The sequence below is a fragment of the Lactuca virosa genome, chromosome 4, assembly GCF_052849685.1.
Source record: "Lactuca virosa cultivar CGN04683 chromosome 4, Lactuca_virosa_CGN04683_v6, whole genome shotgun sequence".
NCBI lineage: Eukaryota > Viridiplantae > Streptophyta > Magnoliopsida > Asterales > Asteraceae > Lactuca > Lactuca virosa.
Window position 1 is genome coordinate 336,351,593 of NC_136429.1, and position 16,759 is coordinate 336,368,351.

The following is a 16,759-nucleotide window of genomic DNA, read 5'->3' on the forward strand; positions in this document are numbered from 1 at the left end:
GTGTATGATTGCAATGTCTTCTCCCCTTTTTTGTGGTGAAAAATGGTGGTATTTATAGTAAAAATTGGAAGAATTAAATACCAAAAAGAAATGAATTGAGATTGGATCTAATGAAAAAAAATTCAAAAGAAATAAAAAGATGGGAATAAATGGTTGGAAAGTTTAAAGGTGGTGAATTATTGAGTATTGGTTGGAAAGGAATGGGTTTAGAATAGGAAAAAGTGGGCAAAAAATGGTTAAAAACGTAATGGAATCGGAATTGGCAAATCTGGTACTCAAAACGACGTCGTATTGCCAATGAACAGTACCGAATCGAATTTGGGTCGGAATCCGGGTCGAGGCGCGGATCTGCATGTGAGGTAAAACGAATCGGAGGTCGGGTCGGATCGGGTCGGAACTGGGCGCGGATCGGATTTCGATGACGTCACCGATGACGTCACAGGCGATAAAACACGCGGGTCTAAACCCGGTTCGGATCTCTAGGTCGGGTCGTGTACCGGATCAGTTTGTGAGGGCATTTGGACGTGGGGCGGACGGGTCGGATCTCGGATTCGGTTCGGGTCTTCTGGTGGACGGATCAGGCCGTCTTTGGGCTCTGGGTTTTGGGCTAAATCCGAATTTTTTGTTTCTTTTTTTATTTTTTTTTCTTTTTGCAAATTAAATTAAATTAAATTAATTTAATTAATATAAATTATTTAGAAATTAAATAATTAATTCCCAATAATTTATTTTAATTAAACCTCATTAATTAAATTAAATTCTTTTTATATTTTTATTTTGTTTTTCTCGTCTTTCCAACGCGGCTATCTTTAAATTCTTTGACTTTTTGATCTCGTTTTTCTTCGTGTAATTTCTTTCACTTCTTTTTGCGGATTTTTGCATGTTTTCTTCTCCTTTTTCCTCAGAAATGATTTTTAGCTGTAAAATGGAATTTCAAACTTTATAAGTACATTTTATCTTAAATCATACCAAAATATAGCTAAAAATACATAAATATCGCTCGAAATATATGTATAATTATTGCGATATCAAAATACCCCACACTTGAACTTTGCTTGTCCTCAAGCAAAACTAACTTTAGCATGTCATCATATCAAAACCTTCATCACCAACATTGTTTAAAACAATCCAACTTGAACCCAGCCATTACATCGAAACCTCAATGCATACATTTGTGTCTAATGATTCTTAAAACTTCCCCAATCCTAAATACTCACAATCTTCATAAACACTTGCCCACTTCTTTTGAACAACATTCATTTTATGCATCCCTCCGAATATATCCTCAGAAATCTTTCTTAACCTCAAAGTATTTTTACTAAGTCCCCAAGCATACATATGGAAAAATAACCTAGAAATAAAAATTACAATAACTAATAACTTGGCAAATTGCCTTTATTCTAGAGTCTTCATTGATTTTTGGAATTTTTCTTCATGATATTTCTTGATCTTCATAGCTTTGTAGACTTTTCTTTTCTTTTTCTTTTTTTTTTTCTGTTTTTTTTTAACTAAAAATCCTAAAAAAAAACATATGCTTAAGCAAGAGAACTTAACTTCAACCATTATTGGTTAGAGATATTAGTCTAGAGTGCAATGACTACATAAGCTTTCCTGGATATATTTCTGGTACACGATGCTAAACATATTATGACCCTCAAACTAAGCAAGGTTGTGTTTTTGTTCCATGATTTCACTAGGATAGGGAAAACACAAATGTACTATAACATACTATTGGTTCAATTAAACATTTGAGTTCGCATTGGATCATCCCACACAACGTTAGTAAATTGGTTTCCTTATTCGACCCCCTACCCCACACTTAAATCATACAATGTCCCCATTGTATGCAAAAGTAAAGAACATAAAGGTAAAAAGGGAGAAAAAGGAACAGACTCCCCTGGGGTATTGTAGTGGCGAGGTCGAAATTCTGATCTGCGTGGGACAAGTGTTTGGTACACTTTTCTGTTTGTGTTGTTGAAGTGCATGTAACTCATTTCTTTTTGAATCAGCTGGATATTTAGGAAAAAGTGGCATCTGAGTCTTTTTCCGCACAATTTCTCTGAACAGGTGCATTTACGTGTCGCGTATAATATTTGAACACGTCGCGTAATGCAATTATTGGGATCCTCTACGCGTTTCTTGAATTTAACGCTGTGTATACTGGCCACGTACACATTGCGTTATTAGAACAATTACTTCTTTTCGCTGAGTGAATTTGATTTGACTTGTGTCGGCCGAACACTTGCTTTATCCTTCGAATAAAACTCTCCCGTTGGTCAGTATCAGCTTCAGTTCTTCATTCTGTTCTTTGTGGGGAATCACCCCACACTTATGTGATGCCACTTCTCCTATTGTAATTTGCATTTCAGAAATTTACTTTACACCATTCTGACCATCACCTGTTTCTAAGCTGAAAAGTAACTTTCACAGAAAAATAAAACCATTAAAAAGCACTTTTATTGAAAACACAAACTAAAAAGAAAATTCACACCAAACATACAGAAAATAAACACACCAAATTTAAAAATCGAACAAACATCGGGTTGCCTCCCGCAAGCGCTTCTTTTTAACTGAGTCATGAGCCAGACTCTACCCCTCACTTAATTGTTTTCAGTGAGTTGGAGGGGTATATCCTCTTTCTCTTCTTCTTCTAACATTCCTTCCTGGTAATGCTTCACTCGATGTCCATTTACCTTAAAGCTTTCTCCATCTTTTCCAATTAGTTCGATTGCACCATGTGAAAAGACTTCTTTTATTGTGAATGGACCGTACCAACGCGTCTTCAGTTTACCTGGAAAAAGTTTCAACCTGGAATTGAATAGCAATACTTTTTCTCCAGGGGTAAACTTTTTGTCTCTGCTTAATCTTTTATCATGCCATTTCTTTGATTTCTCTTTGTAGATTTGAGAGTTTCCATAAGCTTCATCCCTTAATTCTTCCAGAGCATTCATCTGCATAAGACGGTTAGTTTTAATTTCCACAGGATCAAAGTTGCATGATTTCAATGCCCAAAATGCTTTATGTTCGATTTCGACTGGCAAATGACATGCTTTTCCAAAGACCATCCTATATGGTGTACTACCAATAGGTGTTTTGTATGCAGTTCGAAATGCCCACAGCGCATCATTAAGTTTATCTGCCCATTCCTTCTTGTTACTTCCCACTGATCGTTCCAGAATTCTTTTTAAAGCTCGATTTGTGACTTCAGTTTGCCCACTGGTTTGTGGATGATAGGCCGTTGCGATTCTATGGTGAACACCATATTTTTGCAAAACCTTTTCCAGTTGGGTATTGCAGAAGTGTGTACCCCTGTCACTGATCAGAGCTTTAGGGAAACCAAAACGTGAAAACAGATTCTTTAAAAACTTGACTACTACACGAGCATCGTTAGTGGGTAAAGCTTTCGCTTCAGCCCACTTTGATACGTAGTCAACAGCTACCAAAATATATTTGTTTCCTCGTGAGGAAGGAAATGGTCCCATAAAATCGATTCCCCAAACGTCAAAAATTTCACATACTTGGATGCTGTTTTGGGGCATCTCATTTCGGGAAGAGATGTTACCGGCCCTTTGACATGCATCACATTCTTTCACGAAGATGTGAGCATCTTTGAAAATCATAGGCCAGTAAAATCCAGCATCAAAGATTTTTCTTGCTGTGTAATTAGCACCATGATGCCCCCCAGTCGGTCCAGCGTGACATCCTTTCATGATCTCACGACTTTCTTTTCCGAATACGCATCTCCTTACTACATTATCCGTGCAACTTCGGAATAAGTAAGGGTCATCCCAATAATAGTGCTTGAGGTCCGAAAAAAATTTCTTCTTCTGTTGATGTGTCATTCCTTTAAAAAGAAATCCTGCAGCCAAGTAGTTTACAATGTCTGCATACCAAGGTACCTCTTCACCTATCATCATCAAGGATTCATATGGAAATTTGTCATTTATTTCAGACTCCTTGAGTTCTTCGATGTTGGGATTCTCTAATCTGGACAAATGATCAGCAGCCACATTTTCCATGCCTTTCTTGTCTTTAATCTCGATGTCAAATTCTTGGAGTAACATGATCCAACGAATTAATCGTTGCTTAGAGTCTTCTTTCCTGAATAAATACTTCAAGGCAGCATGATCAGTAAAGACAATAGTTTTTGACAAGATCAAGTAAGAGCGAAATTTCTCAAAAGCATAAACCACAGCAAGCAATTCTTTTTCAGTTGTGGTGTAATTTGCTTGAGCGGGGTTTAACGTCTTGCTGGCATAGTAGATTGGCTGAAAATGTTTCTCAATTCTTTGTCCCATAACTGCTCCCACTGCAAAATCACTAGCATCACACATTAATTCAAATGGCAAATTCCAATTTGGAGCGACCATTATCGGGGCTGTTGTTAATTTTTCTTTTAGATTGTTGAAAGCATTTAAACAATCTGAAGAAAAATTAAACTTTGCTTCCTTTAACAGAAGTTGAGTCAAAGGGCGCGTGATTTTTGAAAAATCTTTTATGAACCTTCTGTAAAATCCTGCATGACCTAGAAAACTTCTGACCCCTTTGACGTTGGTTGGAGGTGGCAATTTTGATATTGTCTCTATTTTCGCTTTGTCCACCTCAATCCCCTTCTTGGAGATTTTATGCCCTAGTACAATGCCTTCTTGCACCATGAAATGACATTTCTCCCAGTTCAAAACCAGATTTGATTCTTCGCATCTAGCAAGCATTTTGTCTAGATTAGCTAAACATGCATCAAAGGAATCTCCAAACACTGAAAAATCATCCATAAACACTTCCATGAAGTTTTCCACCATGTCGTGGAAAATGGCTGTCATGCATCTTTGGAAGGTTGCAGGAGCATTGCAAAGTCCGAATGACATTCGTCTGTATGCAAAAGTTCCGTATGGGCAAGTGAATGTTGTCTTTTCTTGATCTTCAGGAACGATAGGAATTTGAAAGTATCCTGAGAAACCATCTAGGAAACAATAGTAAGCATTTCCAGAAAGACGTTATAGCATCTGATCGATAAAAGGAAGGGGGAAATGGTCTTTGCGGGATGCATCATTTAACTTTCGATAATCGATGCACACTCGCCACCCTGTAACTGTTCTTGTTGGTATCAGCTCATTCTTTTCATTGATTATGATGGTCATTCCTCCCTTCTTTAGGACAATGTGAATGGGGCTTACCTATGGACTGTCTGAAATAGGGTAGATCATTCCCGAATCTAAGAGTTTTACGATCTCTTTTCTCACAACTTCTTGCATTTTCGGGTTCAATCGCCTTTGTGGTTGGACTGCTGGTTTTGATCCTTCTTCCATCAAAATTTTGTGAGAACAATAGGATGGATTTATTCCTTTGATATCAGAAATATTCCATGCTATAGCTTGCTTTCTCTTTTTCAAAACTTCAATCAACCTCTCTTTTTCATGCGGTGAGAGATTTGCAGCGATGATCACAGGGAATTGCTCATTATTTCCTAGGTATGCGTACTCCAAATGATCAGGTAAAACTTTCAACTCACTTTTGACATCGGAATCAAAAGGTGTTTCTTTGTGGTGTGCTTCCTCTTTTTCTGATTTACTATCCGTGTAGTCTTCTTTTTAATTAATCTCCTCCAGCAGCTTTTCCAATTCTTCCAGATCTTTTTCAGCATCAAACGTATCTTCTCCAAGTTGCATCATGCATTCAATGTCTTTATCTTTTACTTCCAATATCTCATTTTCCAATAAGTTATCAAAAACATCAGCAAAGAAAACTTCATCATCACTCACCTTGGAGTGCTTCATTGCTCTATCAAGACCGAAGGTGATAGCATCAGTCCCGACTCTTAGTGTCAACTTTGATCCATGAATGTCAACTAATGCTCTTGCAGTGCTTAAGAATGGTCTTCCCAAAATAATAGGAACTTCATTGTCTTCTTCCATATCAAGCACTACAAAATCTGCAGGAAATACGAACTTGTCAACTTTCACCAGTAAGTCCTCCACTATCCCTTTTGGACACGTCACTGATTTGTTTGCCAGATGGATTGCCATTCGAATTGGTTTTGGTTCAGATAAATCAAGTTTCTTGTAAAACGAATATGGCATAAGATTTATACTTGCTCCTGAATCAGCCAGAGCATGGCTGAGACCCAAATTACCAAATTGGCACGGTAAAGTCAGACTTCCTGGATCTCTCATTTTCTGAGGAAGTTTGTTCAACATGGCTGCTGAACATTGTTCGTTTAATACTACACTTGAAGCTTCCTCCATTTTCTTTCGGTTAACAAGCAAATCTTTCAGAAATTTTGCATATTTGGGCATTTGAGCCATAGCTTCAATGAATGGGATGTTGATATGCAAGGATTTGATATGATCGATGAATTTGCGATAGTCCTCCTCCTCTTTTTACTTCCTCAAGCGTTGAGGGAAAGGAATTGGTGGCCTATATGGTTTGACAACTGGAGTGGATGTAGTTGTCTCAACCGGAACTGGTTCTTTTTCCTTCTCTTGGGATTGTGAAATAGTAGAAGGTTCGTTAGTATGAACTGGAACTAACGGCTCAAGATTTTTTCCAGTTCGAGTTGTTATTGCTTTGACATGAGCAGTCGGATTTGTCTTAGTGTTACTTGGTAATGTTCCAGGAAATCGCTCTTGTAGTACTCTCGAAATTTGCCCGACTTGGTTTTCGATGTTCAACATCGAAGCTTGCTGATTTCTTAGAGCAGTTTCAGTTGTTGATCCGATTCTTTTCACCAACTCTTCTGTATCTCGATGTCTTTTATCAGATGCTTCTGCAAATCTGGCCATCATTTCTTCGAAAGTTGGCTTCTTTTCTTGCACAATTTGCTCCAATGGTGGGTTTTTTTGGTAGAAACCTTGACCGCTTTGTCTCCATTTCCCTTGCATCTCCATTTCCTTCTTGTATTCATCGAATGGTTTCCAGTTGTTCCGAGGCTTCCTTTCATCGTATCTATCTCCAGATGAGTAGCATACATCAACCTTTTGATTCCCATCTTGATCTAATGGACAATCTCTTTCAAGATGTGGTCCACTACAGTTGTCACAACCGACTTGGATAGCATGAATTGTCTGATTGACCTTTTTCATGTCTCTTCCTAATGCATCCAATTTTGCATTTAATGCTGCCAAGCCATCTGAGCTCTCTCCTGTTGATCTTTTTCGGAAAGATGAATCTCGTGAAGAATGCCACTGATGTGAGTGTTGGGCGAGTTCCTCGATTATTGCTTTCCCGTCAGCTGGATTTTTCTTAGGAATGGGTCCTTGAGAGTCAACTAACTGACGGGTACAAACATCCATCCCGTTATAGAAAGTCTGCACGACCTGATGTGGATTTAGATCATGTTGTGGACAATTTTGCAGCATTTCTTTATAACGGTCCCAAGCATCATACAGTGTCTCATCTTCAAGCTGCTGAAAATTTTGAATTTTCATTTTCATCTTCGCAATTTTGCATGGTGGGCTAAATTGTTTTGTAAATTTTGATCTTAAACCTTCGCATGTGGTAATCGTAGGTTCAGATTTTATCCAACGTTTTGCAGCTCCTTGTAGTGTTATTGGAAACACTCTAAGCATGACTGCATCTTTGCTTACTCCAACAATGTTGAAGTAGTCAGCTATTTCGAGTACAGCTTCGACATGTTGGTTCGCATCTTCATCTTCTCTTCCGGCAAAAGGAGTTTCTCGTAGAAGGTGAAGAAATTGTCCTTTTAATTCGAAATTTGTTTGGGCTGGTATCGTTGGACGAATGACTCCATGATCATCTCCGTCTCTAGTACGGCTTGTATATTCCTCTAATGAAAGGAGGGCTAGATCGGTCATTGTTTTGTTTTCTCGGATTAGTTGGTGAAACGTGCGTTCGGGCTCTTCTAAAGGTGGAACGAAAGTGAAATTTGAACTTCGGGTCATATATTAGGGAAATTCTATCTTAGAGTGAATTGATTATACTGCATAAATTATTTATTTAATTTTTGTGTAATACTTTGACTATCAAATAGAGAACAGACAGAGAGAGGCAGCCGGGAGGCAGGATCATTTCGGTGTATATTATAAATATAACTTTTCTGGAATCCAGCAACCAAAACCAACGTACCAATTCCAAACACCGTTCTGGTAAGTAGAATTACTCGTATTACACGCGAATTAAATTAGGTTATTCATGCAATATAAACATGGCTCTGATACCATTTTTTTTAATAAGTAAATTTAACAATCTATAATTAACTAAGGAAATTTAATAACCTATAATTAACTTACAACTAAGGACATTTATGCAATACTAAATTAAAAGAAAAAAATATATATAATAATTTTTTTTTTAAAATTTTTAATAAGTAAAATTAATATTTTAAATCAATTTCGTCTTTTTTTTTTAATTTTGTTTTTAATATTTTCTTTTTAAAAATTAAAAAAAAAAAATTTAATTTATTATTTTTTTTTTTTTACGTTAACTAAAAAACAATAAGACTAAACCAAATAAAACCGTTTCCCCGGCAACGGCGCCAAAAACTTGATGTGTTAATTTATCTAGTCTTAAATTTATAAGGTTGAAATTACCGATACTAGAATTTACTATCGACTTAGGCAAGTGTACCTAATTGAATTTGTAATATAGCAATGGTAAGAACGGATGTCGAACACTTGGGGAAACGAGTATGATTTAATATTAGACTATTTGTCGCTAATTAACTTAAAATATAAGTAACTTGGGGGAATTTCTAGTAACAAGACAATAATGAGAATTTTAACAATTAAAGTGTAGAATAAATATAGAACAAGAATTGGTTTTTAAGAATCAAGAATGATAAGGATGCTTTCACTTAGATTTAATTCCACCTTTTAGTAATGAATGATTTATATTAAGTGCAATGGATATTATTAGTTATTTACCGATTTCTAAAATTGGTTAAAAATCATGATCTAAATTTTTTACCGTTTTGATAATAAAATTAATTAAAAACAATTGTCATGCAATTAACAATTTTATTAACAATAATTAATTCGTATCATGCAAACATTTGATCAAACTATTCATTTTAGTGGTAGTAAAACAAATAGGAATCGTAAGTTGGTCGTACGATATAAAATATACATGTTAAATTTTTAGTATTTTATTTTGCCCAATTCCTAGAATATTGTCCTTTACTAGTCATAAATATCAATGGTTATGAAAAATTTATGATTCAAGATAATATAATTAAAGTGATCTTTTAAAAATATTAACTTAGTTATGGGAAAATTAATTACAAAAACTTAACATATACAAATAAATGATCAAATATGCATGATAAAATAAATAACAATTAATATCCGAATAATATAAATCAAATCATATTTTCAAGGTTTCATTATCCAAGTGAAAGCAAAGAGAATTTAGCTCATAATTAAGGTTACAACATACATAGAAAACATATTGAGAATGTTAAACATGTCGATAAAACAAACCCGATGTAGTCCCTAATGCCACTGCAATCTTCAATTCCTTAGCTTTTTGACTCTTGAATCCCCAATTGTGGTTCAAAGGTTGGATGGAATTTGGTATAGTGGTGATATGGTAAGAAATTGTATGGAGAAATTTGTGTATCAAAGTGTATGATTGCAATGTCTTCTCCCCTTTTTTGTGGTGAAAAATGGTGGTATTTATAGTAAAAATTGGAAGAATTAAATACCAAAAAGAAATGAATTGAGATTGGATCTAATGAAAAAAAATTCAAAAGAAATAAAAAGATGGGAATAAATGGTTGGAAAGTTTAAAGGTGGTGAATTATTGAGTATTGGTTGGAAAGGAATGGGTTTAGAATAGGAAAAAGTGGGCAAAAAATGGTTAAAAACGTAATGGAATCGGAATTGGCAAATCTGGTACTCAAAACGACGTCGTATTGCCAATGAACAGTACCGAATCGAATTTGGGTCGGAATCCGGGTCGAGGCGCGGATCTGCATGTGAGGTAAAACGAATCGGAGGTCGGGTCGGATCGGGTCGGAACTGGGCGCGGATCGGATTTCGATGACGTCACCGATGACGTCACAGGCGATAAAACACGCGGGTCTAAACCCGGTTCGGATCTCTGGGTCGGGTCGTGTACCGGATCAGTTTGTGAGGGCATTTGGACGCGGGGCGGACGGGTCGGATCTCGGATTCGGTTCGGGTCTTCTGGTGGACGGATCAGGCCGTCTTTGGGCTCTGGGTTTTGGGCTAAATCCGAATTTTTTGTTTCTTTTTTTATTTTTTTTTTCTTTTTGCAAATTAAATTAAATTAAATTAATTTAATTAATATAAATTATTTAGAAATTAAATAATTAATTCCCAATAATTTATTTTAATTAAACCTCATTAATTAAATTAAATTCTTTTTATATTTTTATTTTGTTTTTCTCGTCTTTCCAACGCGGCTATCTTTAAATTCTTTGACTTTTTGATCTCGTTTTTCTTCGTGTAATTTCTTTCACTTCTTTTTGCGGATTTTTGCATGTTTTCTTCTCCTTTTTCCTCAGAAATGATTTTTAGCTGTAAAATGGAATTTCAAACTTTATAAGTACCTTTTATCTTAAATCATACCAAAATATAGCTAAAAGTACATAAATATCGCTCGAAATATATGTATAATTATTGCGATATCAGTTTACGTTATGTAATAACTGTACAATTCGCTACTTTAATGAGAAAACATCATTTGGAAAATTCATGTGTTTGATTTTCATTAGCCTTTACAGTGCTAAACAACATTGGAAATTTAATAAACCCTACTCAAGATTACTTGACGCTAATAAGATCAAAACCTATACACTACGATATAAATTGACGTTAATAGCAACATAGTATAGTACAACGTTATAACTATAATCAAATTAAATTATGATACCATATTAAAATCAAATCAAAGTATAATGCTCTAATTAAATTAAAAGAATCAAACTTGAATGCTATAATTAAACTTCAAATCAAAGTAGATTGTTATAATCAAATAATAACCTATCTTTTATAAAACTCCCTTTTTATAAACTTTACATTAAATTTTATAAAACTCTATTTTTATAAACTTTACATTAAATTTTATAAAACTCTTATATTAATTATGTAAAAGATGCTTGTGTTAGTGGGAAATTATGAAGACCACCAAAAGCAAAAAGATTATTCTCATGGTCTCCCACTCACACCTCCCATCCACTTTCCTTTCCTTTTTCTCCCAACATATTATTCTCTTCACCACTTAAACCTTCTCTATTCTTTCTCTCACTCTCAATCTCGAAATTTCCTCCAAGAAATACTCATATTCCATCCAAGAACAATCTATTATACTCAAATCTTCATCCCTCTTGAAGCATTCATCAATGTATGTTGTTAAAAGTTCCAAATTCATACAAGAAACAAATTAAATCCACCAAAATATCTAAAACTCATTTTATGCATAAATCTGATTTTTTTCAGAATACCATCAATAAAATAAGAAGTTCTGGAAATTTTCAGAAAATAACCTATTTTTATTGAATTATTATAATTATTGCAATAAAGTAGGGCAATAATTCACATAAAATACTTGTTGCATTCAATAAATTCTGAGAAAATTCTGGGATGACCTATATATTGATTAAACATGATATATGAAGTTTCATGCATTTATATTACTGTTTACTATTATTTATGATTTTATTGATTAATTAATAATGAAATATATAAAAAATACTTCCCATAGTCACAAACATCTGAAACTTATACACTGGGCTCTATATCATGTTATAAAACTATGGTTAATTTTATAGAATTTTTGGGAATAATTTACTATTTTTCCCGAATTTTGTGTTGTTTAATCATTAAAATATTAAATAAATACTAAAACAGTTCAGAAAAATATAAAATTTTTACAGTAATTCATGTTGTATGAAATAATGATTTTCTAATAATTTCATATTTTTTCAACACTGTTTACTATTTAAAACCATTTTCCTAAGTATTTAAGCATGTAAAAATGCATTTTAATGATTATTTCATATAAATAATTGTTAAAATCTGTAAATAATTATAATTGGGCAAGTTATTATTTTAATAAGAAATTATTAAAATCTGGCCTAAATTGAAAATATAAATTAATTATGCAAAGTAATTAATTCAATTTAAAATTCATTTAACAAATAAATACCTTAATATTATAATCAAAACGAATTATTGTTAATTCATCTAATATAAGAATATGTGTCTAATTATTTGTATTAATACTCCATTCTCGTTTAGCAGTTCCTAAACCAAAACTATTAATTATATTAGGTTCTACGCCATTTTGACCTGAACCGTCTATCGTACGACACACGCATTTCGTTTTGGGACTAAAGTGAGTAATCTACCTCATACTTTATAATTTTGAATACTTTTGGGGTGTATCATGTGGTTCTAATATGTTCCAACTTCATTTTATTGTTTTATCACAATTGGGACATTGTTGGGACATTTATACGTGAGTCATTAATTGTATAACTATTGTTTGTTTACGCTACATGTACTTGTAGTGCATTATCATTTTTAGTCTAATCTCCATAACTATGCCCGTATTGTTGAGGTACGTTATGGACAATAATAGCGCTATTGGGTTGACCACCCCGCCTTGGGACGCTAAGGTGATTGATCGCACGTGGTTGAGTGTGTATGATGATTAGATGCTCCATCCTTTATATATATTTATATATATATATATATATATATATATATATATATATATATATATATATATATATATATATATATATAGGGTGAGGACTTATTGTTGTTGTTATCATTTGTTAATCAATTTTTGATTTATAAACCGTTATCTCAAATACTATTGTTTGTCGACTTCAAAAGAAAACAAATTTCAAATTATAAATGTTTCAACTTCACAATTTTCTCTACTAAAATTTGATTACTCACCAACTCTAGTAGTTGACCTGTTTTTACCCATGGTGCAGATTTGAAGAATGAAGAATGATGAAAAATAGGTTGCGCCTTAGAAATCCACAAGACAATTTAAATTTGATGTAATAAATGTTGTTCGTATTTGGATATGTATTTGTATGTTGTGGATCTTGTTTGCATACTTAGTACTTAATTGAATCTAATCATATTATAACATAGTTGTCATGAGACTTTGAACAATATATCACGCCTTGATCGATTCCGACATGGATCGAGGTGTGACAATTACGACATCCCTCTTCTAAGTTATAAAATATTATGTTGGATCCTAGCCTTAATATTTCATATTGGGTGTTATATTAAGGACTTTAAATCAACTATCTTGAATATCTCCCAAAAGATGTCTGAGTCAGACAATTATGATCTTCCCAAAAACTCTTGAAGATGATGTCCCGAAAATCATTCTTCACTCCCTCCACCTCCTCCAATCATTCTCCCTAACCCACAAGTTCTTGAATAGTTCAAAGTCACTCAAGCCCTATTGGCAAGCAAGGTCTATATGTGCTCACATCTTGGAGATAGAGTCACATATTGACAAGCCGGGAGAGTTGGGTGTCAAAGTCTTGAGAAAGTTGGTTGTTCAATCACTTTCTAAGTCACACAGTGAGTTCCTTTGGGACTACTATGTAACAAACTATGACATGACCCTAATGATCTTAACTATTTGCTTGGTGCTGCTGAATCAGCAATGATTTGGAGCTCTGGTAAAGCAAATTTGATTAGTAGATCAACTTCCCAAACTACCATGGACATTGACAATTGGTAACATTGGATATCTAGAAAAGCCTTTCCTTCCCAATGGAAAGGGATCGGCCATAGTCAACTCGGTTTACCAAATGGTAAAGAGAAAGGCTAGGTCTGAGATAGTCCTGTGTGCCATTCCCAAAGGGTCCATATGTTTCCGCTGCCAAAGGAAGGGGCATTGGTTGCGAAGCTGCCTTAACTGCCTGAAAGATCTGAGAGAATGTCAAGTCAAAGTTTGACTCTGCTTCAGGTAAGTCTACTATCTAACTCTATTAAGTTCCTATTTCGAGATTCTTATTACATGATGTGACTAGGTCACATGTTGAAGTTTTAAGAATCAAAGAAAAGAGAGGAAGCTTAAAGAAGAGTAAGTTGATTCTGATCGCGAAGATGGATTTCGATCGCATGGTTCGTTGATCAGAAATTTTGAGCTGCTGCTTAAGAGTTGTGATAGATTTCTTAGGAATAGATAACAACATTGTTTTCATATGCATTTGCATTGTAAGGATAAGTTTTTTCCGCAAGTTTTAAAATAAAAGAAAATGTTTGATTTTATTTATTTTAAGTATCCTTACAATGGCATTTGTGAAAAATTGTTGATTATATGATTCCATTGATAGCAACATTGGGAAATGGATTTTATTCTGTCGTTTGTGGTAGTGTCATAATTTACCAAATAAGGAAATATTCTCATCAACCAAGTTTCAGTTGTATAGAAACTTGGAATCATGCAACTTGTATTGTATGATGAATGAGAATTTTCATCTTTGGAAAAATTAAGACTAGTTCCTTGTTCACATGTATGTGTGAGTCAAGTGAAGGACTAAGGGATCGAGTACACAGTCTTGTGCACTGGTTAAGTCCACCACAAAAAGATCGATAAGACTATTCGTCATGATTTACTAAAGTTAAGTAAATATGGTTATACTTACCAGTTTAAGTATAATTCTGAAACATTGGAAAAGTTTCGATGTATGGCAGGACGAATGAGAAGAATCAAATTAGGTAGAAAGATAAAAGTTTCTCAAATCTAAAAAGATGGGAGAGTACTTTAGTATCATGTTTTGTGATCATCTTAATGGTTTAGAAATCATATCACAATTAGTCCTCTAAGGACATCTTAGTGCATTCCTATGGCTAAGAAGAGGAATCGTGAATTGTTGAAATGGTTAAATCAAGAAGATGAGTCATACTTCGTTCCAGAACAATTCTTAGAGTCATACTCCAAGATTGTAACTTGAGTGACATATCTTAAAGAAAAGGTTTATAACACTTGTCAAATGTAAGAGTAAAATGAGTCCTACTCTTGTACATTTGAAGTTGGTAAGTTGTGATGTTTTGGATAAAACAAAGACCAACTAAGGCCAATTGTGTGAAGTGCTTGTCTTGATAAAGAATCCGCAATATCTCTTGAATATTTGGCAAGTGAGTCTTATATGTCAAGAGGACAGTGGGAGTCTTAAAGATCATGGAAAAGCTTCAAAGATCTATTCAAGAATAAAAACATGTAGTTTATCACTAGCACACGACGTGAGGTTTATAACCTATCGTGTTGACATATTCCTGGTTCTATGACCATTCCAGTTAAAGTTGGCTTTGCATATGAGTTCTGAGAGTTCTCAATTGGTTGCATAACAACTTGGAAGCAATGGCAGACCCTTGTGCTGCCAGGTGGCAAGAAGTTGAGACTGCACAAGTTCAATCCATATGAGTTTGGATTTGTCACTAACCTTGTCTGGTGATTATGGTTTTGACAAATTCACATGGATAGGAACACATACACCATAAAATCTAAGTGTCATAAGGTTTCTCTCCGATTCATGAAAATGATGGTGAGGAAACACTTTCACTAAGTAGATTTTAAGTAGATAGCAATTGTGATATTTGCATTCTAAAAGTCGTTAGTGGAGCGTGTGTGGTTAACCGGCACACTAACATGGACTTGTGAGAAATGGAAAAGGTCTAAACAATTGAGACTATGATTACGGCATCCCTTTTCATAGTTCTGAAATTTTTTAGACACACATGTGTGCTATCTAAGAAAAGGTGTATGATTTTGATAAAGTTTTATCAAAGCATCTCGTATCAGAAATATGAACTTTGGTAAGAAGGTCAATATAGTATTGATTTCTAGAAGTCCAGCTGATTTCTGAGTACATGTCAAAGCTAGTGGGAGCATAAGTATTATGCTAATAACCTTCATGCAAGTGGGAACATGATAATTATAATAAGTGTTGCAAGTTGGCAATGTTAATTATAGAAAACAAAAGGTTTCAATTGGGAAAAAGTTGTTTTGCTATAATTAAGGGAGAGGAAATTATACTTCATTTCAATTCTAAAAGCTTAGATTGAGGTTTTAATCATCTTTAGTCAAGGGTATATATATGAATTTTATGTTGGAATGGCTCAACACAAGGAAATTCTATATAGGGGTTCATTATTTGCGTTCTAAAATTCGATTATGATTACGGCATCCATTTTCATAATCTGAATTATGAGAACTTGGCAAATAGGAATAGAAATATTATAGCAAAAGACTAGTCCAATATCATGTCTTTATATGAGACATCATGAATCATGTCCCATATGCTTCGGATATAGGATCGATTGCATGTGCTATAATATTCATCTGTTCTAATTTTTTTTATCAAATGCCCAGAGCATTAAGAGGGAAAAAAGTACTAGAACTAGATATGACTAATTTGATTAAGCAATTGTCGAGGACAATCTAAGGTTTACCAAAGATTGGTAGCTCAGGGACAGTTGGAAGTATAGTGTTAATTCTGGAAGGACCATATTGACATATTCTGAAAAGAGGCAACTCTTGTTCAGGAGTGATAGTCAAAATGGGAATATGGAAATGTTCCCGTAGGTGGAAGTTATTCATTAAATCCGTATAAGATTAGGAAACTGAATGCATGAAGGATGTTCAAAGGAATGCACTTTGAATTTGAGACTTCGTTTCCATGGAGTGATCTCTGTTGGAATACTCTATAATATCTGTTGACAAGTCTTTGTGACTAGTGTGCATAATCATTACAAGAGGATCAATGCATATAAGTTTAGAATCTAACAGAGTTCAG

General features: G+C 34.3%; 1 protein-coding gene across 1 annotated transcript; it reads right to left on the bottom strand.

Annotated features, from left to right (window-relative positions):
* Window positions 1-5,588: 5,588 nt before the first annotated feature.
* On the bottom strand, window positions 5,589-6,302 carry LOC145106165 (uncharacterized). The gene has a single exon (XM_079043190.1). The coding sequence runs from the start codon at window positions 6,300-6,302 to the stop codon at window positions 5,589-5,591; it is 714 nt and encodes a 237-aa protein (XP_078899316.1).
* Window positions 6,303-16,759: the final 10,457 nt, after the last annotated feature.